This window comes from Typha angustifolia, chromosome 13 (assembly GCF_048772165.1).
Source record: "Typha angustifolia cultivar Huaian chromosome 13, ASM4877216v1, whole genome shotgun sequence".
NCBI classification, from domain to species: domain Eukaryota; kingdom Viridiplantae; phylum Streptophyta; class Magnoliopsida; order Poales; family Typhaceae; genus Typha; species Typha angustifolia.
Window position 1 is genome coordinate 17812124 of NC_133251.1, and position 25935 is coordinate 17838058.

General features: G+C 38.9%; 5 protein-coding genes and 1 non-coding gene across 9 annotated transcripts; 2 read left to right on the forward strand and 4 right to left on the reverse strand.

Moving 5' to 3' along the window:
• Positions 1-159: 159 nt before the first annotated feature.
• On the reverse strand, positions 160-1209 carry LOC140774388 (deoxyuridine 5'-triphosphate nucleotidohydrolase). The gene is made up of 3 exons (XM_073117374.1): positions 852-1209; positions 678-769; positions 160-591 (listed from the first exon to the last, which is right to left on the reverse strand). Exons 1-3 carry the CDS (start codon positions 1031-1033, stop codon positions 347-349), a joined length of 519 nt encoding a protein of 172 aa, XP_072973475.1. The 5' UTR covers positions 1034-1209; the 3' UTR covers positions 160-346.
• Positions 1210-1699: 490 nt separating this feature from the next.
• LOC140773632 (uncharacterized) lies at positions 1700-6743 on the forward strand. 3 transcript variants are annotated; one of them, XM_073116287.1, is made up of 7 exons: positions 1700-1855; positions 2553-2880; positions 2975-3073; positions 3152-3277; positions 3805-3912; positions 3999-5844; positions 6190-6743. In XM_073116287.1, the coding sequence occupies exons 2-6, from the start codon at positions 2564-2566 to the stop codon at positions 5806-5808; spliced, it is 2460 nt and encodes an 819-aa protein (XP_072972388.1). In that variant the 5' UTR covers positions 1700-1855; positions 2553-2563; the 3' UTR covers positions 5809-5844; positions 6190-6743. The 3 variants fall into 3 exon arrangements, with proteins under 3 accessions (XP_072972388.1, XP_072972389.1, XP_072972387.1); XM_073116288.1 differs by having other exon boundaries at positions 6202-6743; XM_073116286.1 differs by having other exon boundaries at positions 6198-6742.
• Positions 6744-7330: 587 nt separating this feature from the next.
• On the reverse strand, positions 7331-7404 carry TRNAE-UUC (transfer RNA glutamic acid (anticodon UUC)). Its single transcript has one exon. It is a non-coding gene; the product is annotated as a tRNA-Glu (tRNA).
• Positions 7405-7486: 82 nt separating this feature from the next.
• On the forward strand, positions 7487-16482 carry LOC140774449 (uncharacterized). Of its 2 annotated transcripts, XM_073117455.1 has the most exons (15): positions 7487-7935; positions 8208-8427; positions 8539-8618; positions 8878-8916; positions 9635-9653; positions 10688-10744; positions 11379-11506; positions 11576-11644; positions 13772-13857; positions 14441-14550; positions 14962-15012; positions 15482-15540; positions 15645-15689; positions 15908-15982; positions 16067-16482. In XM_073117455.1, exons 1-15 carry the CDS (start codon positions 7774-7776, stop codon positions 16181-16183), a joined length of 1317 nt encoding a protein of 438 aa, XP_072973556.1. In that variant the 5' UTR covers positions 7487-7773; the 3' UTR covers positions 16184-16482. The 2 variants fall into 2 exon arrangements, with proteins under 2 accessions (XP_072973556.1, XP_072973557.1); XM_073117456.1 differs by lacking the exon at positions 10688-10744.
• Positions 16411-18915, reverse strand: LOC140774450 (glucan endo-1,3-beta-glucosidase 7-like). The gene is made up of 3 exons (XM_073117457.1): positions 18587-18915; positions 16948-17966; positions 16411-16828 (listed from the first exon to the last, which is right to left on the reverse strand). The coding sequence occupies exons 1-3, from the start codon at positions 18645-18647 to the stop codon at positions 16607-16609; spliced, it is 1302 nt and encodes a 433-aa protein (XP_072973558.1). The 5' UTR covers positions 18648-18915; the 3' UTR covers positions 16411-16606.
• A 1500-nt stretch (positions 18916-20415) lies between these two features.
• On the reverse strand, positions 20416-25935 carry LOC140774448 (cyclase-associated protein 1-like). Its single transcript, XM_073117454.1, has 10 exons — positions 25443-25935; positions 24686-24854; positions 24512-24576; positions 23442-23760; positions 23232-23373; positions 22987-23096; positions 22795-22850; positions 22631-22687; positions 21541-21684; positions 20416-20777 (listed from the first exon to the last, which is right to left on the reverse strand). Exons 1-10 carry the CDS (start codon positions 25722-25724, stop codon positions 20691-20693), a joined length of 1431 nt encoding a protein of 476 aa, XP_072973555.1. The 5' UTR covers positions 25725-25935; the 3' UTR covers positions 20416-20690.

The window sequence follows — 25935 nt, forward strand, 5'->3', positions numbered from 1 at the left end:
TCAAATATTAGTATTACTCTTTAAATTTTATACTTATATTAATATTAGCTTTTATATTCTTGTATTAAAAATTAGAATAATACTTCTAAATTAACCTAATTCCACGAATGAATGGACCCTTATTGCTATGTTCTGCACTGAAATGGCTCGTTGGAAAAGATTTAATTTAGGCTTTACTTGATAACTTGAGTTCGCTTGCAGCGCTGAAGTACATGCTCAATCCTACTCTGGTGCATATTAGTAGAACTAATAACCAGAACCAATATTTCTTTATATCTAGTTCTAAATTTTCGGCAGCAAAATGGAGACAACAAGAAAGACCCGTGACCAGATAGCGATCCCACCATCAAACGCCTGTAGATCCAAACCCACCATCACCCCTAACAGTGGAATCCAAATCCTCAACCTCCACGACCTCAGGCGTCATAATCCTCTCAACAATCATCTGCGCGATTCGATCTCCACGCTTCACCTCAAAATCCGCATCCGAGAAGTTGAACAGGATCACTCCCACCGGCCCACGGTAATCCGCATCGATCACGCCTGCACCCACATCGATCGAGTGCTTCCATGCCAATCCCGATCTCGGAGCTGCAACCCACGCGGTAAACTGTAAATTTTCAAGTTTCAACTTTTTACAACGCCTACGCATTTCGTCGAATAGTTGGAGAACATACCTATTCGAGCGTAAGTCCCTTCAGGGATCGCAATACTGAGGTCCGTAGGAACGAGAGCTTTTCCTCGAGCCGGCACCTTGGTGTCTACCGCACTAAAACAAACACGAAAATGAGATTTAGATAGAGAAAAGAAAGAAAAGCAGGGTGGTTCTTTTCTTTCAATTTATTTGGTACCTGGAGAGATCGTAGCCGGCAGAGAGTAGGGAGCCTCTCGAAGGGAGGATGGCGTTCATGGAGAGCTTCTTGACTCGAAGAAGAGGAAGGTGGTGCATTGTGGAGATAATCTCATCTCGCAAAATGGAGCCGTTCTGGTCGAGCTTTTGATGCTTGGGAGAGGGTTCTTGTACGCTCGCCATCTTTGATATAGGACTATAGGAGAGAAGGATTGGTGATTGGGTTTGCGATGGTGGAGAGGGGATGACGAAGGATTTGACTACAGCCGGAAGACTTTTGAAGAGGAGAGAAACACATGGGATTATTGGCGGGAAATGTTACCGCCATTTTGTTTCTTATTCTTTTGACATGAACGGGGAGGGGGGTTATAGAATTATTAAAGCGGGAAAAGGATGGGTGATTTTATACAGATCTGAGTGCAGGAATGGTCTACAGTCAAAAGTGGTGATCCGGTGATTGGGTGGAATATTGTAATATTGTTAGCAACCAATCAAAGCTCGCCAGGCGCAGAAAATTTCTGTATCGATTATTATTTTATTTACAATTAAAAAGAAAATTTACAACTTGAAAAGAGAAAAATCGACCAATGTTCTACTGAGCACTAAATAAATCCTAATTATTTTTTATAAAATAATTTTCCTAACGACCGAATTATAGATAATAGATCCACAGTCATATATGATTAAGCATGGGGTGGGGATTGATTTAAATCTAGCGTGTATATTCTTGGGTATAATTTAGTTGGGATTAATACGTATGTTATATGTGATAAGGCGTAAGAGATTCGTATGTATAGAACGAGTCGGATCCGAAGCTCCGATCCGACCCGACCCATTCCACTTCTGCCCTAGGCAAAGTCCTAGATCTAATTCCTAACCTTCGGACTCGCACGCAGTTTCGCCTCCGTCTCCTCACCTGCGATGCATGCCGTCTTCGCCGCCGTCTCCTTGATTCCGTAGTCTCCCCGGGTTTCCCCTCTTATTCCTTCCCCCCAATCTCTCGCGGTAACGATTCGTATCTCTCCCTCTTCCTCGATCGAACGAGTCCCGTCTCTTGTGGTGCTTCTTGTTGCTGTTGCTATTCTTGCTTTATGATTAGGTCTGTGCATCGGTGTTTCGATTCCTTGGTTCGCCGCTCCGATTTGAATCTTTTTAAGGCTATCATCTTTCTTTGTCTATGTTGGATGAGAAAACTACGCGAGCAAGGCGAATAACTTGTGAATTTTATCTCTACAGTCTAGGGATTATTATTTTAGGGTTTTAGAGTAGCGAATTGTTATCTCGATTAATACAACGTATGGGTTAAGAACTGTTTATGTGATAGTAGATTGTCTGTGGTACATTGTAGTGGGATCAATTTTATGCTTTTCCGTTGGATTTTTAAAGATTTAGGTCTTGGGTTTATAAAACTTAAATTCGTCTAGATGGATATCCTTATTCACCTAGTTAAGGTGCAGAAAATAAGAAATTGTAATATTGCTGTATGTTTAGATGCAGCTGATTGTTTATTGTATTCTCAATTTCATTTTTTCCCTGATTAAGATAATGCAAGATTAAATATGATTGATCCGGTTTATATATATATACTGGGTATAGGGGGTGTAATATGCAAAGGACTGCTGCAGTATTTAAGCTGTTCTAGAGCATGAATTTTGATGTTACCTCTTACGTATTATTAAGTTAATGTTTTGCACAATGCCAGGTTAAAAGAAAATGACAGGTGAAAACATTGTAGCAATTTGCCAATATGGTGGTGAATTTGTCTCTAATTCTGATGGTTCGTTGTCCTATTCTGGTGGAGAAGCTCATGCTGTTGAAGTTGGTCCAGAAATGCTGCTCGATGACTTGAAGTCAGAATTGGCCGGTATGTTTAACATTGACATCAGTGGCATGTCTCTGAAGTACTTCCTACCAAGCAACAGACGAACTCTCATCACACTGTCTTGTGACAAGGATTTGCACCGAATGGTTAATTTTAGTTCTAATGCTTCGACAACAGAGATCTATATTTTAAGTAAGCTTGAAAACAGGTATCATTCATCCAAATTTTTGCTATAAAGAATCTTTCTTCCAGTCATCTGTTAAATGAGTATGAGCTAATAAAGGCTTACTACTGGAATTTAGGGTAGCTAGGAGCACCGTAGCTCATTCTGGAACTTCTATTGCTGCAACAGCTGCTAATGTTCGTGGTAATAAAAGGAAGAGACTGGCTTCTGGTTATAGGTACCTGCCTCTTGTATATCTAGTTATTTGCATAAGCTCTTACTTACAAGGAGTAACAAGGAATATATACTTTCTTAGGGCAACTAGAAGTAGGACGCGCCTGGCTGATTCGCATAATCCGACTGGTGCCACAAGTGCGGCAGAGGACAATGCTAACATCGTCAGGCAAAACAGACCAACTATTGCTGAAAATTTTGATAACAGGTATAAGTAAAAGCCTAAAAGGTCAATCTGTTCTATGATTTGCACTCGGGTGAGATTACAGTCACACAAGTTACTATTAATTAAATGAAAAGGTGGTCAATTGTTTGGAATGATGCAGCTTTTTATCTCTTTTTCCATGCTAGTGAAGATTTCAGTCACAGCTTGCCTGGATAGATAATAAGCATAGCTCATATTGAAGATTAATAGAATGCCTGATCTGTCGTCTTCTTAACATCGACTTTCTTTCCAAGTTTATCGATTAAAAAATATCAGTCCTGGAATCAGGATCTTGATCTTATCTTCTATCATTTTCTGTTATGTAGGTTAGTAATTCATATGGCCTGAGATCTGATAAAGTAAAATTTTGGAAGGGCATTATACTTTTATCTTGGACATTCTTACCTTGTAGCATCTCTTTTTTGTCTATTAATGTTTTCTATATGTGGATAATTTTTTGGGTGAAAAGATGTGGTCGTTGAGTTGCTAATATGTACCTTCATCTAAGTAAATTTCATGATCCAATACAGTGGGGCTAGGATCTTTCATGCTGACTTTGGCAATGGTCTTTCTGCTGCTGACCTTCCGGACAATATCAGGCTGCAAAAGTTAGCAACTGCTGACAGGGTTGATGAAAGGTATTAGAAAATGATTAACTATTTTTGTGCTGCGTGAAGTTCTATTAAGAACTGCAAAAATCACAAAACAAAACATGGTTTTGTAGGGCAACTAAGAGCATTTTGGATGATCCAGTTACACCATTGATTGCCACTTTGGCAACTCCAGAAAATGTTCGACCTCTTAATTCCTGCTCTGTCTGGGACAATATTATCACTGGTGTGGGCCAAGAATTTGATAATGTGAAGGACTTCCGTGCTCAAATGTGCAAGTATGCCATCGGCAAAGGTTTTGTTTACAAATTTGTCAAAAATGAAGCTACTCGCGTGACCGTAAAATGTATAGGGGAGAACTGTCCTTGGCGGTTGCATGCATCTGAGTCGGCTCGTAACCAGAAACTGGTTGTGAAGAAAATGACAGATGTCCATACATGTGGAGGAGGAAATGGCGGTGAAGGTCAACGACGAGCAACAAGACAATGGCTGACTAGCATTATTAAGGACAAATTACATGATAGCCCAAGGTTGAAGCCAAAAGAACTCGTAAGAGAACTATATGAAGATTATGGAGTAACTTTAACCTATTCACAGGTATGGAGAGGAAGGGAAGTAGCCCAAAAGGAGCTCTACCATGCATTCAAAGAGACATATAACCAGTTGCCTTGGTACTGTGAGAGGATATTGGAAACTAACCCAGGCAGTGTGGCTATATTATCTGCATCACTAGATTCAAAGTTCCGTCGATTTTTTGTTTCATTTCATGCTTCACTTCATGGTTTTGAGCATGGTTGCCGTCCCCTACTTTTTCTTGATAGGATTCCACTAAAGGCAAATAATCAGTTTAAGTTGTTGGCGGCGGCTGCAGTTGATGGTGATGATGCTATCTTTCCAGTTGCATTTTCTGTTGTAGAGGATGAAAACTATGATAGTTGGCTTTGGTTTTTAGTGCAGTTGAAATATGCTGTAACGACCTCGCGTACCATCACGTTTGTGTCTAATAGACAGAAGGGCTTGGATGAGGCTGTTCCTCAAGTATTCGAAGACAGTCACCACAGTTATTGTTTGCATCACCTCATAGAGGATTTTAAAGGAGAGTTGAAGAAGGGGCCATGGTCACAACAAGTAAAGGATGCCATGATTGATGATTTTACTCGTGCGGCCCAAGCTTGCACTATTGAAGATTTTAATTCATCTATTGATAGCATCCGGAATGTTTCAGTGGAAGCTGCTGACTGGGTTGTAGCGAGTAAGCCTGAGAATTGGTCGGATGCCATTTTTCGGGGTTCTAGATATGACCATTTCTCATCGAACATCGTCGATTCATTCAGTAATTGGATACCAGTGAAATGGGAGTCATCAATAGTGCAGATAGTTGAAGCAATACGAGGTAAATTGATGGAGGCCATGCAAGTAAGGCGTGAAAATTCTAATGCATGGCTGGGCGCTTTAACTCCGTCTATGGAACAAAAATTGCAGAAAGAGGTGGTGAAGTCTCAAAAGCTCCGAGTGCTGTGCTCTTCTGATACTGTGTTTGAAGTACGGGGAAACATGATTTTTGTGGTAAATATCGAAAGCTGGGAATGCACATGCCGTAGATGGCAGATTTCTGGCTTGCCATGCATGCATGCTATTGCTGTCTTCAATCGTGTTGGCAGATCTGTTTATGATTACTGTTCAAGATATTTTCGAGTCGAGAGTTATCATTTAACATATGCAGCATCGATCCACCCAATACCTGATGTTGAAAGAATTGATTTCAATGGTGGTGCAAATTCATATCCTCCTCCCACTCGACGTCCACCAGGAAGACCAAGAAGAAAGCGATTTAATCCAAATAAGACAAGCACTGTGTTACGACTCTGCAGTAGGTGCAAATTAGCAGGGCACAACAAGGCAACTTGTGAAGCTCTTCTTTAGATCACGTGCTGTTGAGATCTCCACTGTGCATATCAGGTCATTTGTTATCTTATTTGGATTTTGTAGATTTTCCGAAATACTATTGCTACTTTTGATCTCAAAATTAAATTATAAGAATAAGCAAATTCGATCTGTAAACTATAAGATCATTTTGGAACTTAGGTAAAAAATATTTTAGGAATGGGTGGTCTCCTCTCCTGTTTACTATTCTAAATGACTGATAAATAGAAGAAAAACAACCATTGCTAGGTATCTGCTCAGTAGATATGTTATGATTTCACACCTTGGGAGATGATTTAAATATGATTCACAAGAAGATCAACCACTTTGATCAATGTTTTATTGTTACCATATCTCATACTGCAGTTAACTGATTTTTAGGATGGCAGGCAGTACCCAAGAAGTTATAAGGTGACTCTGTTGCTGTTTCAGTAAAGGATAAAAGGCACAAGCTTTACACAGTCCCTCGAGTGGTTGAACTTCATTCCTCCTGTTCGGGAAGGAGATCTGACTCCTGTAAAATTGCAGTGTGGGGCTGTTTCTTTAGATGCCAAGGTGTCATGAGGTCATCTTGCTGATGTCGATACTGTCTTGTTGATAGTATCTGATTCTCCATGCTATTTGAGCTGTCAGTAGAAAATGCTGATCATCGAATTTCTGAATTTCTGATATGTATTTATGGCTGCCCTCTAAGCTAATTATATCAAGATTTTAGGTTGATGCACATTTTCTTGTGAATAAGTTCAGATGATAGTGCATCCTATATATCTGTATTTCGAAACTTTCTAGCTGACGAGGATGATGTCGATGGTTTTTCAGGTACTTGTGCATGTATTTTTGAACTTGATCTTCTTTTTTACTTGTTTATAGTTCATTCTTATGATTGTAGAGAGTGATGGGGTTAGTGAACTCTGTTATGATTCCTTTAGTCCCCCTTTTTTTTTTATATATATATATATATATATATATATATATATATATATATATATATAGTTTTGGGGATTTCCAGTGAAATTGTATCGTCGTTGTCCTAACTGAGACTTTTAATTTGTGAGATGTTTGCTGGATTTTTATACTGGAAAGAATAACAAATTAACAATGGCCGGGGTATATTTTTTTTTTCTGAAAACCAAATAATTGAATTGAGAGGAACAACAGAAATTATGTATAACGAAAATAAGAGAAATTTATCAAAAACACTCTTTTTTATATATTAATTATTTGATTCTTGCATTTTGCTTTTAATGCTAAAAAATATTGTGAGATAATCTTGTTTTCAACAATAGTCAATATTCCATTACTTTAATAAATAAAAAATTAAAATACCTACCATACTTTGATTTGATTTTAAGGTTTATTTCTTTATTATTTTTATTTTAAATCTAAAAAAACTTATTTAAGGGTATTACACCGTTGCGTATCTACAGTTATCTTGGGTAAATTGGTAAATATCGGTATGATAGTGTGTATACAAATAATAAAAATAAAATATAAGGTTCTGAAAAAGTTTCCCAAAAATGATTTCCATTGCCGGGATTTGAACCCGGGTCGCCTGGGTGAAAGCCAGGTATCCTAACCGGACTAGACGACAATGGACTGATGAATGTGATCTAAGTATATAATATAATATCGTAAAAATTGTTTAATCTTAAAATCTACCGCATTGCTCGCTCGGGAAAATCTCCGAACAGGTTCCGCGCGCCTCGTCTCCCATTGCACAACTCATCCTCTTCTATCCATTTCAAAAAAAAAGTCTTCCTCTTGTCTTCAAGCTCTCCCTCTTTCCTGTTTCGGGCCCCTCCCCTCCCCTCCCCCTTTCTTGCATTTTAGACCTCGTAAATATTCTGATTTGATCCAAAGTTCGCAGGAAGAGCACTCTCCCCGGAGCTCTTGCCTTGAGGAGTACATCGAGAGCATTCTGAAAGTTGAAGAACGAGGAGTATGAACTGAGTCGGGTCTGTGGCGATGGCGTGCTGTCGTCTATCGCACCATTACGTCCACTCGTTTTGGACGGATCTTTTTGGTTTAGGAAGACGGTTTCGCGCAGGACCAAGGGTAGGAAGCAAGCTATGGTCCTCTCAGTTGCCGACGAAGACCCAGAATTGTCCAGTTACGCTGTGCAAGAAGGTCCATAATCTAATAGTTATATCTGAATTATACTGTTATTTTAATTTGTTCTTAGACTTTGGTTCTTGGTAATTAATTGCTATGTAGTACAGATTTGGGGCATTTAGTAACGTTAAATGATTCAAGCAACCTTAGCTTAAATTTCCATTTAATCAAACTAGGAGCAGTCTCTACTTGTTTATAAATGGGTTTGTAAAGAAGATTTTGTCTATCTAGTATAGGCATGTTGTTTTCTTGGTTAGCTGATGTTGTTAAGCTGAGATTACTATTAGGGTTATTCGAAGCTGCTAAACTTTACAAAGTCGGATCCGTCGGATACTGCTCAAGTAATGGCCTTGCAGAACAGTTCACCAATTTCATCTTATGAGGAGAGGGAGATCCAAAGCGTATCAGATGAATTTTCAAAGCGCACTCATATTGATCCATCAAATAACAGAGTTATGATTGTTGATGGGACTGCAATTATGTACAGATCTTATTACAAGCTTCTAGGTAAAGCACATAACTCTGCCGCCCACTACTCTAAGTAAAACTTTTGTTTCTGCTCTTATTTCATTTCGCCGTTAGCCTTTCTTATCATATTGTATTCTTGCATGAATACAGCAAAGCTGCAGCATGGCCTACTGGAGCATGCTGATGGCAATGGGGATTGGGTCTTAACCATATTCACAGCTTTATCTCTCGTAAGCTACATAATCCTTATAATGAACATTAGATATTATGTTTTCTAATTTTGTTTCTTTTGAAATGCTCAACGGCAATTGTCTTTTTTATGTACCTTCCGTTGATGTTATTATCACCCAATGTGCTTACCTTTTTCATTTGTTATCTTTTCAGCTAATATTTCAGTTAAACTTCGAATGATACTATAGTAGCATAATTTTTCTGTTCCCTTTCTTTCCTAAGGCTACTCTTGAGTCTCTGACATGTGATTTTCTGCAGCTGTTCGATGTGTTAGAATTCATTCCATCCCATGTAGCGGTATGTACTTCTCTCCTCATAAAATCTGTTAATTTCTTTCCAAGTGCCTTTTCTTCTTGCATGCTTCTCAATGCTGCTTATTTAGATCTTCAGATTGCTCTTCCATACCTTCCTATGTACATAACCATTTATTAGTTAAAGATCCATTTTACTTAATTAGATGCCTTGTTTGATGAATTCAAGCCTATGCAAATTTTGACCAAGCATGCATGTCATTCTCGTCAGCCATTGCCATGCTTCCTGGTTATGATTAACCCATTTCTCACTGCAACTTTTCAACTTGTCATTAGCTTGAATTTAGATTTATTTCATAACTTCTCACTTCTTTAAAGTTTAAACATCAGCTACCCATATAATATCAATGGTCCACCTTTGGGCTAAACTTAGCAATGGTGTGGAACTTGTACTACTGATTGTGGACATACTTGACTAGAAAATTTCTTCCAGCCCCTTAACTTTTTTTCTTCTTGTTTTAATCAATCTCATGCTTAAGAAAATAAAAATGAAAAGACATCCCCAAGTAAGATATGCATGTTTTCTTTGTACTTAACTCCTTCCTTTCTGGCCATATCTAGTTTATATAAATATCATGCAAAATCTGTAGCTCGATTATAGGATGTGCACATACTATGAGGTTGTCTTTCTTCCACATTTAATTTATTCAATTTTGAGTAGGTTTTTCTGGACGTAGTAATGAGTTAAAACTCTCTTGATGCAGGTGGTGTTTGACCATGATGGTGAGATGGATATGTCAGTGAATGTCTACATTGTGTATCTAATGTTTTTAATCCTATAACATTTTATTCTTGCTCTGATGTATATAATCTTATTTGGATTATTGGTCTTATGCATTTCTTTTACTCACTGCAATATTTATCTACCATACCATCTCTTATTGCCCTTTTGTAAATGCCAATATCCTGCTGCTGTTTTGGACTGGTTTAGGTTAATTCTGATTTTTAGACCAGATTGACTGGCATCCTGGAGTGGAATCAACATAATCGAGAAAACTTTGGCATTTCCATCAATATGTACTGAAGTACAACATTTAATGCACATGCGTGATTACATGTTGAGATACTTATCAAGATATAAATTAAAAAGATGCAGGTCCACCAATCATAAAACCTCTTAGTTTACTTTTTATCTCCAAAATCATGCAACCTTATGGTCCTTATCCAAATCTCTCAGCGTGTGTGCTTACAGTTGAAAGTAGCACAGTAACAAATAGGCTACTCTAGCCAATTTCTTCATTATGTGAGAATTTTAGAGCTGACCATAATAATCAGTCGGAAGTTGGGGAGTGGTTTAGGGAAACATGAGTTTGTGATTCTAAAAGTAAGTAGCATCAGGACAAGAATGTGGTGTACATCACCTCAATTCCATTTATTAAAATCCTGCAGTAAAGCTATTTATGCAAAGCGTATTCTTTAGAAGTTATCTATGCATCAGGGAACACCCTAATCATCATCTTAATATTTATTATTTATCTTTTGAGTTTGATGAAGATACTTAGCTAGGCCACAAGTGTTATCTGGTTAGTTGGGTCCTGCTGTTAAGTTAAAATTGTCGGCTGTCTGACTATCAGTGGATGTTTGTGGCAAACTATTATTGAGGTTTCCCTTGTAAAGTACATTCAGAATACAAAATGATCATCCCTCTTAGGATCATAAACTGTTTGACGACCAGCTTGTCTTAATTATAGAAGTTTGCAAATGAAATGGAATTCTTAAAGCAAGTGACATATAAGTGCCCAAACTTTTCTTTTCAGGGGTTCCATTTGGTCATACTACTTCCATGCCATCCAAAGAATGTTACATGGCAAAAGGTAAGATATGCCCTTGAAAAGTAGAACATGTACTGTAACAGATGGTTGGAGGTCTATGTGTGGTGCTGAACGGTCTATTTCTGAAATATGTATAATGTTCTTCTGATGCAAGTTGTACACACCTGGGCTTATTCTTTTTGCTGGTAGTACAATGTAACGCATATAGGAGAAAAATGATTGTCCGTTTAAAAATTGTCATCTTATGATAATTAGTTCATGATTTTATGCTAATCAGGATGAAAATACAAGTTGATATTTCACTAGGTTAGAAAATATATATTTTTCTTCTTACCTTATGGATTCAAACACAAAAATTAGAAAGTAGGCACCGAATTATGGAAACCTTTTGTACCGATATATTGTAGCTTAAACAGCCAATCTAGATTTAGTTCAGAGATCTGTTCTCTTACTAACCACCATGTTGAAACTAGTGACTACAAATATGTGATAGCCATTTAGTTTTCCCATGTTTTTCTGCAATTTCATACAAGTTATTGTTTGTTTACCGCCTATCCTACTACTTGCTTAATTTTTGAACGCTCTATTCTGATGTCGTGGGACATGGTGAGCCGTATAATTTTGATCAATCTTTTAGCATTTTAATTTCCTTCTAACAATCTTCATGCATCCTTAGGGTCGACCTTCCGTCACATGTTGTACCCGTCTTATAAGAGCAATCGGATTCCAACACCAGATACTGTTGTTCAGGGTTTGCAGTATTTGAAAGCATCCATTAAGGCAATGTCAATTAAAGTAATTGAGGTAACTTCTAGGTTTTACAACTTTAAAAATATACCTCTTGGTATAGTATCTATTTAATTGTTGATGCAGGTTCCAGGTGTTGAAGCTGATGATGTAGTTGGAACTTTGGCAATCAATAGTGTTTCTGCCGGTTACAAGGTCATTCTCTTAAGTCAAATAATCCCTTACATCCCTTGCTTGAGCACTAGTATGAACATTTTCCGCATGAACTTGAACATTATCCATTATTATGATGATCCAGATGTTCATGGTTTGATCCTGAGGCTTGAGGCACTATGAAATTTCTTGTTCCTTAAATGAACAAGTATTGCATGGTTCTCCAGATTGGGATTTGTTTTAGTTTGGGGGTTACCTTGAGTTGCTTCATCGAACTTTTAGACATGAATTTTAGACCAAAAGATTGGCTGAGTTGACAAGGTTATTTCAGCATGATTCATGAAATAAGAAGCTTAGGCAAACATTGCCCAGTAAAGAAGAGAGAAAAACTAAGATTATTGGCGTGAGGATGGATTTAGGAATAGGCATTAATGGCATCATTTTGTTGCTTTTGGTGACTCATGGAGGTTTTAGTAAGCTAGAGATCTTGTATTTTTAGTCGTGGTTAGTGTATTAAAAGATAGCCACAGATGACGGGCAGTCACCCCACCGCCTAGTGCCTAGGTGAAAGGTGGACGCCAAGACAGTCTAACATTTTTAATATATAAAAAATTAAAAATATTATACATAATATATAACCTTGTTGATAGTCTACTGCACCAAAACATATTAACAATGGTTTATAACCATTCTAAAAGTTAAAACTATGAGATGATATAATTCAGTGGTAAAATGGAACATAAAACATTAATAAAAAACATAACTACATCTTAAAGTAAAGGAAATTTTATAAATCACACTCTACATTGTATCTATTTCATGATTCACACTCCATCATTGAGGTTTTTATAATCCAACCCCTATTTTTTCTTTCTTATTTATCAGTCTCCGTTAATTTAAACAATACTAACAAAGAAATATTTCGTTATAATAAATGAAATAATATATAAATATTTAAATTAGTCGTGCCTTTTTCAGAGAAGGAAAAAAGAGGAGGAAAAATAGTGGTGATGATATTTTAGTAATTTAATCGATATCAGTTAGTTAAAATAACGTCAGGATGCTAAACAAGAATTTGGCTACAAAATTATTAAAGACGGGGTGTAAATTACAAAATAAGAAAAATGTAGGGCATGATTTGTAAAATACCTTAAAAAAAACTTATCTGCCACACTCCACTAAGACATTTATTCGACACTCACATGTCCATTACTTCACTGAAGAAAACATCACTCCACTCAAGAGAAGGGAAGAACACTCCCATCTTAGAATGTCCATTTAGTGAAAAGTTGTGGAGAAGGCGTTCGCTCAACATAGTGTTTGCTCCACTAAAGAGAAGGGAATCTAGGTCGCCGTGTTTGCTCCACGCCGCCACACGAGGCCAAACTTCACGGTATTCACGCTGCCGCATGGCCACGGCCTCCACGTTCGACCTCCACTCCAGTTGCTCGAGAGAGGAGGATCTAGAGAGGTCTTCACTACCGTCAGCTGTGGAAGGGAGAACCAGAAAGGAAGAAAAAAGAGGGGTTTAGGATTACTAGTCAAGAGATCAGGCAACAGGGTGAGAAAGAATTGAAAGAGAAGATGAGTTTTTTTTTATAAGCAACTTACCCATACACACTTTCGACCCGACCTGCTTCCTTTAATTTTAAGATTTGGCAAGTCAAACCGCCAACCCCCAAATCGGCCCACTTGGCACTTTTAAGTGCCTAGGCAGTTTGCAATGACAGGTAAATGCCTTTCATCGGCGCCAATTGAGATGACAGGGCGGTTGGTGTGCCGCCTCGCTATGGCGGCCGCCAAAAGTGCCATTCAAAACACTTGTTGTAGTAAAATAAAATCAACAATTGATACTGATGGAAGATATCTTTTTAAAAAACTTAAGTATAGTTTTAAAAACCAAACATTTTATTAATCAACTAGTTGAGAGTGATCACTTCGCTTTGACCACATATGGTAAATTAAAATCAACCAGTTGACAGTGATGGAAGATCTCTTTTTAAAAGCCTAGAAGTACATTTTTGTGATTTTGCCTCTATAGCTTGTTCTTGCCTTGTATCTGTGCATGCATATATGTGGTGGCTGGATGGACATGTGCTCTACATTTTCTTGTTTTGTCAGATCTAGTGTTGCTTTTTTATCCAAGGTTTCATTGTATTGCTTTAACAGGTACGAGTTGTCTCCCCAGATAAAGATTTCTTTCAAATCTTGTCGCCTTCATTACGTTTGTTGAGAATTGCTCCACGTGGATCTGGGTTAGTAGCATTTCCATTTATATTAGGCAACTTTTGTTCATTGATTATCAACTACATTTTGTATACCGAATTACCTGTACCTTTCAAATCACGCTTCCAATTAGAAGTGATAATTTTGGTCTCAACCACCACTGCTTTAGTGTTGTCAGTGTTAGGAACTTTGGTTGATTTGGGTTCTAGTCCAAGCGATTTCCAGTATTTAACTCAGCATCATTATGTTCTTCATTATTGTTTCATCCTAGGCTTATGCAGGGATTCTGGAGCAAGGTTCATAATACCCACTGTACTGAACCTCACTAGACATTTCCATAATTCTATAGTAAATTTGAAATTCTCTTTCTTTATATATGTAACTTCCCTATTTACACTACTGAGAATAACATGATATGCTATTATAAGAGCATCTCGTTAAATGGTTACTCCTCCCTCAGGTTAAACGGTTACTTGACGTAAAGTTCAGAAAAGAAATTCTTGTACTATTTTTTTTTTTATCAATTCCTCCATGTAATTGTCAACTGTTACTCTTTTCCTCTGTGTTTGCAAGTCAGTATATGCCAATACTATTGATTAATTTGGAATGTAGGATGACTTCGTTTGGATTGGAAGACTTTGCCAAGAGATATGGAGCACTAAAACCCTCTCAATTTGTTGATGTCGTTGCACTTGCTGGTGACAAATCTGACAATATTCCAGGCACTAATTCTTTATTACTCTGGGATCTTGTTGATTGATTTCATATACACAATATTGATTTATTTTTTTCTTTCATTGATTCTATTAAAATTTCATTGTAAGAATGATGCTTGAGAGGAAAATTTAAAATTTAGGTAAGGTAGAAACTAAAATGTTGTATGGGGAAAGAAAAGTTATCCTTTCATTGTTAAGACTCGTGTACTTAAGTAGAAACTATAGCTGAATTTATCCTCTGTTTTGCCATATAGATATCTGATATCTAGATTTCCTTGTTTATCTCTTCAAGTTCGTTGTCGAAACTTTCCCTAATTATATATAGGATTGGAGCTCTGTCTGATAGTCAAGTCTGTGCTTATCTATGTAGTCAAACTTCCATGTGTAGTTTTACTAAGCACCTTTTCTGTTGTGCAGGAGTTGAAGGCATTGGCGATGTTATAGCCATAAAACTGATTACTAAGTTTGGTATGTTTACTTTTTTCAGCTTTCTACTCTAGGAAACTAATAAAAAAAATATAATTTGATATGATACAGTACTCACCTTTAAGAGAATAGCTGTGTTGAAAGCTGCTAAGAGTTGCCCAGGTCTTTGATATCTGGTAGAAATCGTTCATCAAAATATATTATTTACATCAATTATATTGCTTCAGACACTGGATCATGCGAACCCATATGTAGATATTCCATGAACGTGGAGTAAGTCTTATTAGAAAGTTGGGGAATTGGGCGCTGTATGGGCCAAAATTATCAGTTGTCAGCAGACATCCTTTCAGATTCAAAGTTAAAATGTGTTAGGCGACTTAAGATATATAGGGTCACTTTATAACAAATTTAAAGGGAGTAATTCGTTGTTTCTACAAATAAATGAAAATGAGTGACGATCGACGAAAAATGAATACTAATGAAATTGCTTTTACATTATACTTACTGTTAGGATCCTTGGAGAATCTTCTGCAGTCTGTAGATCAAGTTGAAGAGGAACGAATTAAACAGGTGCTATCAATTGTTAAATATTATACTTCTCTTGTTTTGTTTTTCTTTGTCTTCCTTTTAGCATACGTGTGGTGATTATTATCTTCAAAACTGTTTCGTTACAGGCTCTGATGTCAAATGCTGAACTAGCTCTCCTTTGCAAGGACTTGGTAGCCCACTAGACCTTTTTTGAAATATATATATATATATATATATATATATATATATATATATATATATATAAATAGGTTACATTTATCGTCACCAATGAAACCTTTCTTTCGTACCAAGTCAACTTGTTGGACAACTACTTCTGTTTCTTATTTTGATCTCTCTCTTTTTTTAACTATGGTCATTTCTCTTATTATGGTATGTTTTATTTTGACAGGCAACATTGCGTTCTGATCTTCCATCTTATATGGTTCCTTTTAAAACATCCGACCTTGTGTTTCAGAAGCCACAGGCATGTTTTTCCAAATTATTGCCGAGTTTATGTTTCCTTTTGTTTCCTCTTCTTACAATGTTATATGCCGGCATCTTGGTTCAGGATTCTGGGGAAAAGTTCATAACTCTCCTGAGAGCTCTTGGAGCATATGCAGAAGGATTCTCTGCAGATCCCATTATAAGAAGAGCCTCTTATCTTTGGAACAAGCTAAACACATGACGGTTTAGGAATCCTCCTTGAAGGATTCATCTACTGCCATGCAAACTAATCAAGAGGAAACCGTCGTTAACATCCAGAGGAGGAAGGAAAGCATTCAGCTGTTTTAAGCGACTTGAAAACACAGGCGTCGACAACATACCAATCGTTTCCAATTCAACATCAAGAAGATTTAAATGAAAATATCAATTCAATACCAAGGAGCCCAGGCTTTGTTGTGCCATCTAATATTACTTTTGAATGTGATCTTATATGCTTTGTATAAATTGATGGGCGGAATTAATATGCACACTGACACAATATACGATCATCCAAACAACAGGGCAGGAGTGCAAAGGTACGTCCGTAGATACCTCGTCATCCTTTGTTTCTTTCTTCAAGTTGGTTTATTCCTTCCTGCTCGCCGACTGAAGCTCCCTTCATTGGCTATAGACCACAATATATAGACGCGTTCCACAGTATACTTAATGCGACGCACAAGACCCACGTGTAAGCGTTTTCCCGCCAGGATCCGACGGCGCTGGGTAAGTAGCAATTGGTGTGCTGCTCGATTTGACGGCCATCACCGGTGCCGGGCACGGCGGCATTCGTCGCGCACCACCCCGTCGGCGTCGCTACCGTATTTGGCTTCGTTGCGCTCGTATTCCCCTGCAAAAAAAAAAAAAGGAGGAACGAAAAAACTCATGTGTCATATCCGTTTGATCATTACAATTCAACTGCTACAGAACGCATCTAGATTCGAGCTGAATGATGTAATGTAAGCAGACCTGGGCCGGCGCCGGAGACAGGGTCGTGCCATTGCCAGTGCCAGCCACCTTAGACAAGCCCGCATCGTAGTTGGGAGTCAGATCCGTATGATAAAGCCCAAACGATCTCTCCGACGTGGGCCCGGGCTTGAGGTCCTCATCGTAGAGCGCGAACAGGTACGTGTCCACCGACTTCCCCGGGACACGTGGCGTCCCGACCATCGACCTCAAGTGGGCCACCAGGTTCCCGACGTAGGCCCTGGCGTTGTCCACGGTGGCCCCTGGCTCGTCCGGATCCCCCTTGTAGGGCCACCCCGTCTCCGCCACCACGATGTCCACGCCAGGGAACCCCCTCGCATCCAGCGCCGCGCGGATGGCGTCGAGCTGGGCGTCGAACATGTTGGTGTAGGTGAGCCCGGACCCCGAGTCGACCCGGTTAGGGTTGGGCTGGAAGAGGCAGAAGGCTAGGGTCTCGGGTCGGGGATCGCTGGAGTAGGCGAACCACGGGTAGGGGTTCACCATGAAAGGGGATCCAGTTCGCTGGAGGAAGGCGAGGAGGGGGTCCAGGGAGGCGGCCAGGTCGGGGTGGAATGCGCCGGAGGAAGGGGGATCGGATTGGGAGAGGACCGCCATGGAGTGGACGGTCGAGATCTTGATGGACGGAGCGGTGGAGGAGAGGGCCGAGAGGAGGTTCTCCATGGCGGGGACGAGGGAGGAGATCAGGGAGGGATCGCCGGAGGAGATAACCTCGTTGCCGACGGAGATGGAAGATATATACGAGATGGAGGAGGAGGGGAGGTTGGAGGAGATCCAGCTGGAGGCAGCGGATGGGGAGGAGGCGAGGGAGGGGATGTCGGAGTTGGCGACGCCGACGAGGATGGAGATGCCGGTGCCGGAGAGGGCGGTGATGATAGCGGCGTCAGTGCCGTAGAGACGGAGCTTGGAGATGGTGGTGGATGAGAGGAGGCTGGCGGTGGCGGACGGAGGTGGGAGGTTGTCGGCGAACTCACCGTAGTTTATGCCGATGAAGGGCTGCGGCACTGCCGATTCAACTCAGTGAGTTAGAAATAGTTGGTGGATGTTAATCTTACTCTCGTTGTCGCCTTCCTCTCTTTTTACTAGCTGCTACTATTTAAGTTTTTATCAATAACGACCCCAAAACAGAAAAAGTAAAGAAGATTAAAATTCCGCTTAAAAGATTTAAAGCGTCAGATCAGATGGAATTGCGTAATTGTGTGGGTATTAGTTGGGCAGTTTCGTGCTTACTTAGCTAGTGGTGCTCGGCTTTATTCCTTTCTTTGTCTTGGTGATGCAGCGACGGTGACTAGGAAACAGGAGAAAAACCAAATTTCTTTTTTCTTGCTTTCTTGATTTATAAATTCGAGTTTTTTTTCATAGAGAAAGTTGCAGGTTAAACGATTCTTTGATGCAGCCCTTCTCTTCTTCTTCTTTTTTCTTTTCTTTTTTTTGTTTTTGTTTTATTTTTTTTGTTTTTTTGTAGAAAGGAAGAGTCATAGAATCAATCATTCACTGGCGAAACTGAAACCGAGAAAGAATTTAATCCCAAAAGGCAAGAAATCCATCGAACTGAAGACATCATTAGGCTTTTGTTGGTAATTAGCTGACAAGTAACAAAAGAGAGAAGGAGATGGAAGCTGACCTGCAAAGTAGAAGGCATGAAAGAGTCCCAAGATCACCAGAAGATACCTCTTTCCCGTCATTGTAGAGAGAGAGAGAGGGAGGGAGCGAGGGAGGGAGGGAGGGAGCAATTGGACCGCTGCAATAAGCGGCTACGGGGTGAGGACTGGGGAGTCGGTGTGGTGCATCCAAGAATAGAAGGCAATTGGAGAGAGAACCGAAGGAAGTCGAAGTCGTCTTCGTTGTTTTACATGGGTAGAGTCGCCGCACTTGGTCTCCACGTCACAAAAAGGAGTAGGCCACACTGGCTTGCTTCCGAAAAGAGCACTCGAACAAAGCTTGGCGTCACCTCCTCGGCATTTATATATATATATATATATATATATATATATATATATATATATATATATATATATATATATATATATATATATGAACGATGTACGTATAAATGAGTGAAAGAAATAATTGTGTTGCTTCAATTGAAAATGTGGCATGTCGAGCAGCAGTTACTCTTTTCTTTGTTTTGATTGATTTCCTCAATTATTCCCTTCACCGGTTGCGAACGGGACTAATTGGTGCTCCTTAATTCCACGGCTTAAGACGTGCCTTCTTTGGGCGTCTTTTCCTTTTGCAACTTACAAGTTTGCTTCCTTTTTTGGACCGTAAAGCCACAATTACCTACAAGTCCTCGAACCAACGAGCACGCCATGGTTGACTTGATGACCCTCTCACCAATCGCAGCCACTTTAACATATCAACTTGTCACAGGGGTTAGTATGCCGTGGCTCAAGTGGAGGAGTAGAAAAATAATTAAATCACATCGTATAGGGTGGACAAAATCTTCCGCCTAAGGGACCCTCTAATAATTCCGGACATCGATGGCTCAATTATTTCGCGCAGATTGATAACTACAGACAAAATACTGGAATTTAAAGGGGGTTTAGTTATAAAACGACTTAATACTTTCCAACCACTATCAGACCGGTCAGGCAGCCACCACCTCATCGCCTACTGCAGCTATTATACAAATTCCGAACCAGAACAAGGCGTAGGCGTGTCCCTTGGGCATCCTTCTCGTCTCTCTCACGAGGAAAGAGAAATAAAGCAACAGGGGATGGGAAACTCTCACTGCCACTGGGAAAACATTTATGAAATGATAGCTTGGATAGACCAATCGGAAAACACAAGAGGGGGGTGGTGGGGCATATGATTCTCTTATCTGTGGTGCTGATTCAAGGCGAACTTTTTGGCTATCAAAAGATCCATTGCGTCTAGAAGAGGCAACGGTGTTCTGCCACTTTGGAAACCAATAGGCTTACGCTTAGGATGTATGGCGCCTTACTACGCATGCCTCCACCTCAGACCAGCATAATTTTCACATTCCTCGGAGAACAGAAAATTAAATTATTTCAGGTGCTGGAGGCAAATGTAAACCCCTCAGACCAAAAAGAAGAAGAATTAAGCCTACCACAATTAGCAAGTCGGTATCACTGATCAAAAAGTTTACCTGCAAACAGTTTGATGCTTTAATGTCTCCAAGAAGACGGCATTTTCTTGAAAGGTAGAGCTGCAAGGGTTTGAAGGCTATTTGCAGGTACATGTACAACGTTGATGATCAAAGAGTCTTCTCCTGCTCTTCGAATCAACTAGCCAAAATAATAATAGTGAATAGTAGTAATCTGCAGTAAACTTGGGATGGCTTATGGTATAAAATATGCATAGAAGACTACAGATAGCAACTAGAAAAGAATTCTTGAAAGCAAATGAATTGGCTTTACAATGACGAGGTAAAAGATGATCTTCAATCAAGCACAGCAAGGCTGTGTATAGACCGCACACACACGCACATGAAAAAGAAGATTTATAAACAATAATTGTGCATCAGTCAGCATTAAGGAGCCTTCTGTGTACATAAGGAATAAAATATGGAAAATTCAATATTTTCCATCACCGAACAAGATCACACAGTTAAGAATAGTAACATAATCAAGGGAAAATTAATTCAAGACACCAAGACAAAACAATCACCAATCTGTCTACTCTATCTCTCTCTCTCTCTCTCTCTCTCTGCCATAAATTGATACTAAGAGAGACACATATAGGGGAAATTTGGTAACAAAGGTTTACCCGCCAGAATGAGATACTGGAGTGGTCGTGAACTGGCCATCATTAAAAATGTGGACGTATTGCTGTGGCAGTGCATGTTCCACCTGAAACAGTTGACAGGGAAATTTGGATAAACTCTAATTTTTTACTTTAATGGTCAAAAGCACAAGCATTAAGACAATCTTTTATGGTGAAAAAGAGAGTAATGGAACAGTATGTATGGAAGATTTAACAAATAACTCTTGATCACCCCCTCTGTCTTTGCACAAATTTTTTTTAAAAAAAAATAGAGATCTTTGACCGGCATTAAGATTGAACTAAGACTTTTGCATATCTTATAGAGGCAGAAAATTAATAAAGAAATATAAACATACTATGCTAGGATGAGCTGCTGAGTTCAAAAGGTCAACCACATTTTAGTCAAGTAGCCACCAACCTAGTGTCATTCCTCAAACAACTGACATAATAGACATATATGATAGAAACAATATGACCATATTAACAAAAGTCACTGTCAGCACAAATGCACTTACAGATGAAGTAGTAAATAGAATGATTTCAACTTACCAATAAAAAAGAATGCCACTCATTATCAACAATTTTAAAACAAAAAAACAGATTAGCCAAAAAATAACAAATGGGAACTTTCTGAATGCAAAGAAATGAAGTAAACTTCGGAAATAAAAGGAGATAAAAAGATATAGGCCAATTAATCTGATTTAAGGCCCTACATATTAAAAGTACTGGAAGAACACCTAAATGTTATATTGCGTTTCAAGAGAAACCATCAAGAATTGCAGTAGATTAGCATGTTTCCATTAAACTTATCTAACTCTAAGAAAATAAATTCTTTAAGAGAGGACTTACCCAGTCTCCCTCAGGACCATCACTAGGAGTCAGTACATTAATTTCACTAGATTTAGCTGTGGTTATAGAGGCTTGCAGTGAGTCTTTGCTTAAATATAATTGACAGCCTGATGTATTGTCTACTGATATTGTTGGCGCGGAACCCTGCAAGCATATCTTATTGATCAAAAGTTTGCTAAACAACATAACAGAGTATATGAAGTTCCAAGTACCTAGATATCATAACATTAGCAACATGCTGAAAAGTTTAAATTGACAATGGCAGATACATATTCAACTGAACTCTACCTAAATCACACATGTGTATCTACTTCATAATTTCCAACTAACTCCAAAGACCACTTAGTGCAGAGCAGGCAAATATTGTCATATGTTAAATAAGAGCAATTAAGAATCAGAAGAAAGACGGACTATAGTGTACATTTTCTTTTCCTGTTCAGCATTGTTACATCTTATGCAATAATATAATAACTAATAAACTCCAAGAAAGGTCTATATATTGTAGAATAAAATAGTGAGTAATAATAAGTATATTGCTCAAACTTTCCCTTTTTTAGCCAAAGTTATCTCCATACCCTAATCATAATAGCAATAAAAAAAAAGTTACCACGTACATTATTTTCAACCCTCACATGCATGTCAATTAAACAGACACAAAGTCCTCGAAGCACAGTATCAAATCTCTAACTTCAGAGCTATGATTACCACAACACAGGCACGAGGATATTTAATGCAGACTCCAACAAAGAATACTGTTCTGGTTGGTTGTTCTAATTTTGTCATGGTAAGAGTCTCTGCTAGAAGATGATATCCAAAAGAGGTCGCTGGAGAAAGAATCAGCAGAACTTTAAGAAGCATCACACCCTTGAGACTGAAATTAGTCATCTCACAAGCTAAAATGATACAAGTTTCCAAATTAGACCTTTTAATTCCACTGTAAGGGTTAACAATGAAAGAATGAGCAGTGCATTCCTACGTTGATCGTTAACCTGCTTCTAGTATAGCAGCATGCTTCTTATAATCCTACACTACTTAGAATAACTCCTTTCACATATTACAGGTTGCGACAGTCAAAAGGCCTTTCAGGTACCTGACATTGCACCTCAACACCATTGCAGTTCACAATCTCACAAGCTGCAACAACATCCTGAGTCGTGGGAATGAGTAACAAGAATTATTGAAACATATCGTGGTTAGATGTAGTACATGTGTATGATTACAAGAATCGTTGTTAGTATGCATACTTCTACATACCGTAAATACAATTCCCATTTTGGTGCATTTATCAACAGTAATGTTGTTCACTTTCTCTGCATAAAACAAACCATGAATCAAAATCCCTATATGTGTCTAGGAAAGAAAATTGGCAAATAAAATTTCCAAATTGCTATATTTACAGAAGAAGAGGAACGAGTATGGTTTTCTAAATGCAATAGTTTAAATTACCTTTTACTTGCAAAACAGAATCCTTGCACCCATATACATATACTGATTGCTTTGAATCACACTCATCGATGACCAGGTTCTTTTTACCAATTTGATTCTCAACAGACCACCTGCCAAAAGATTATGCAAATGAGAAAAGGTACAAAGTATTCTACTGAGATATGCAAAAGTATTAATTAGAGAATGAAAGAAAGACTGCAAATTATGGAGAGCCAATTTACAAACATAAACGTAAATGGTCTCACCTGCGGCCCATCTGAAGATCCAATTTAGGAGGTCCAGCTTTAGAAAAGAAACTGGCACTGGAAGCCTTTTCAATAGTACCAACCATACCAGTCCTGTCAGAACGATTCTTAGTCTTCATGTCATCAGTTACCTTCTTCAAACCTGTGAAGAAGAATTTCAGATTTCACTTATCTACTATCACTTTTGTCTTTTCAAGGACATGTATGTACCTGCAGTAACAGGTTTGCCAGAGCTGATCTCTTGAAAGACAGCAGACATTCCTGCTTTAGGGAGTGAAGATGGTGCCTCCGAGCTGAAAAGAGATGTTGAAGGAGGAGGTGGAGGAGCAGGGGCCTTTGCCGGGAGAGCTTTAGGTGTGGAAGAAGCGGATGCTGATGTAGAAAGAGTTGCACTTCCAACAGAACCCCAAACAGGACCCAAAGGATAAAAACCCTTGACATAGTCTCGCAAACCAGGTAGATAGAGCTCTTTCAGAGCTTTGGCCCACTCTGCATGATCTGGATCCTTATTCTTATATTCTACAAGAATCTGAATAGAAAGGTTGATGTTACACGAGATATGAACTGATGAAAAAACAAATGAAGAAAAGGACCTGGGAAAATGTCTGCATATTCTCAAGTTACAAAACATAGTTGTTCACTGGTTTACGTCAGTTGTGCTATAATGGACAACTCCAAACCGCGACGTTACTCTGTCCTTAACTTTCATAGCTAAAAAAAGGATATCAATCAGGGAATAGAACAATATAAAAACTGATTTTATGAACGAAAAAAACCACATAACAAGAAGTTGTAAAAAAAATTCCAACAAGAAGTGGTTATTGCAAGACCTAAAATTGGATTCCCTAATTCTCAAAAGGTGTTTGAGGTAGCATGTGATGCCTTTGACATGGAGTATGGAGGAGTTGTTAGTCAGGATGTCCACTTGATTGATCAATTGCCTATTTCGACATGAAGTTGAAGGCCAAACAAATGCACTTGAATTAGAACCATGAGCTCCATGCTCTAGCTCAGTTATCATTTTGTTGGAATCACTGCTTACTATAGGAGTACATATCTGTATTGCGATATGCTTATTTAGGTAAACTAATTGCAGCCTGACCATGTGTTGTATAATATATAGTTACTATCGAACTACTCTTTCGTCTTGCAAGCAATATATTTCCATGGAACAAATAAATTGAAGCCATCGATAAATATGCACTTTTCTCATTATTTGCGACAATTCACTGAAGCCATCGATAAATTTTTAACTATCTAATATTAAACGAGGCACGTACCTTGTTGTTGTAGAATTCAGCCATCTGCCAACTTTCTTCAACATGTCCAATTGGAAGGCTCATGCCTTAACAAAAAGAGACAAGAGGTTTATATTGAAAGGAAATTCTTCTGTACCAACTGAATTCCCAAAGCTAAGGAATACAGGAACGTAAGAAATTTAAGAATACACTAACCACAATCTTTTCCTGTGTAAGCAATCCAAGCCAATGCAGTGAGACTGTCAGCAGCTGCCTTCAAATGATTAAAATAATCAGGTCGCCTTCCTTCTGTCAGTGCATTTGCTTTGAGAATAACGCCATTCAGTGGCTTCAAAAACTCTTGTAAACCAGCAAGATCAGGTTTCTGCAGCATCAATTGAAAGACTTATTCAAACTCCTATTTAGATGGCAAGATAGAAGAACAAAAGCAATGGTGGACAGAATGATATAAAAGTGTCATAACTTCAACGGACCAATAATAGTTCCATCCGAACGAATGACAATAAATGAATGCAAAAAAATAAAAATATATTTTTTAAACATTGGCGGAGACGGTACGCACACACACCTATAAATATATATATATATATATAATATATATATATATATATATATATATGAAAAGTTCAACAATAGTGCCAAGTTCGAAGATAACAGATAACAAATAGAAGTCCTAGTATCAGGAATAATGAATAAATTCAAAATTTCAAAAGATCTATAGGAACGCAGGGCCGGACGATTTGATCTTGTTTCTATTCCAACTGCATCTTCATCCAAAAAACAGAAAAGAAGCTAATGCATCCAATCAAACACAATGTAGCATGTAGACAGAATCTAAGAAAGAGATCTCTAGCAAATCATCAGAAATTATTATTATTAAGTTCTAAGAGAATATGGCGTAATTACAGATCCATGATCGAAATGACATAAAAAAAAATCGCATGCGTCCAACCTGTGATTGCTTAGCCTTGACGAGAAGATCCTTCTCCACCGCGAAGGCTTCCTCCAAAATCTCCGTCGCCTCGAGAACCTTCCCGCCGATCTTCCCCGCGGCGGCAGAAACCCGGCCAATAAACCTCTCCACCAGCTCGTCGAACGCTGAGATCGCCGGATCCACGGGCAGTGCCTCGCCAGGGACGTCCCTAGCCGCGATCGACGGCTGGGATCCAGCGGCGACCGCCTTCTCGAGGCGCGCCACCGCCGCCTCGAGCCTCTCCACAAGCTCCTTCTCCATCTAGCCTAGGGTTTCGAGAAATAGCTCTCTCTCTCTCTCACTCTTTCTTGAGAAATCGCGCGGTAGAGATGGCTTCTTCCCCCTCACGTTTCGCCGCTTCTTGTGGATTGGTCGAGCTTGGTGTTGGTTTCGGCTTCGATCACTGCTACGCTTTTCTTTTTCTCGATCCTTTTTAGGCGCGGGTTTGGTTGTGGGGTCAATTGCTGCCGAA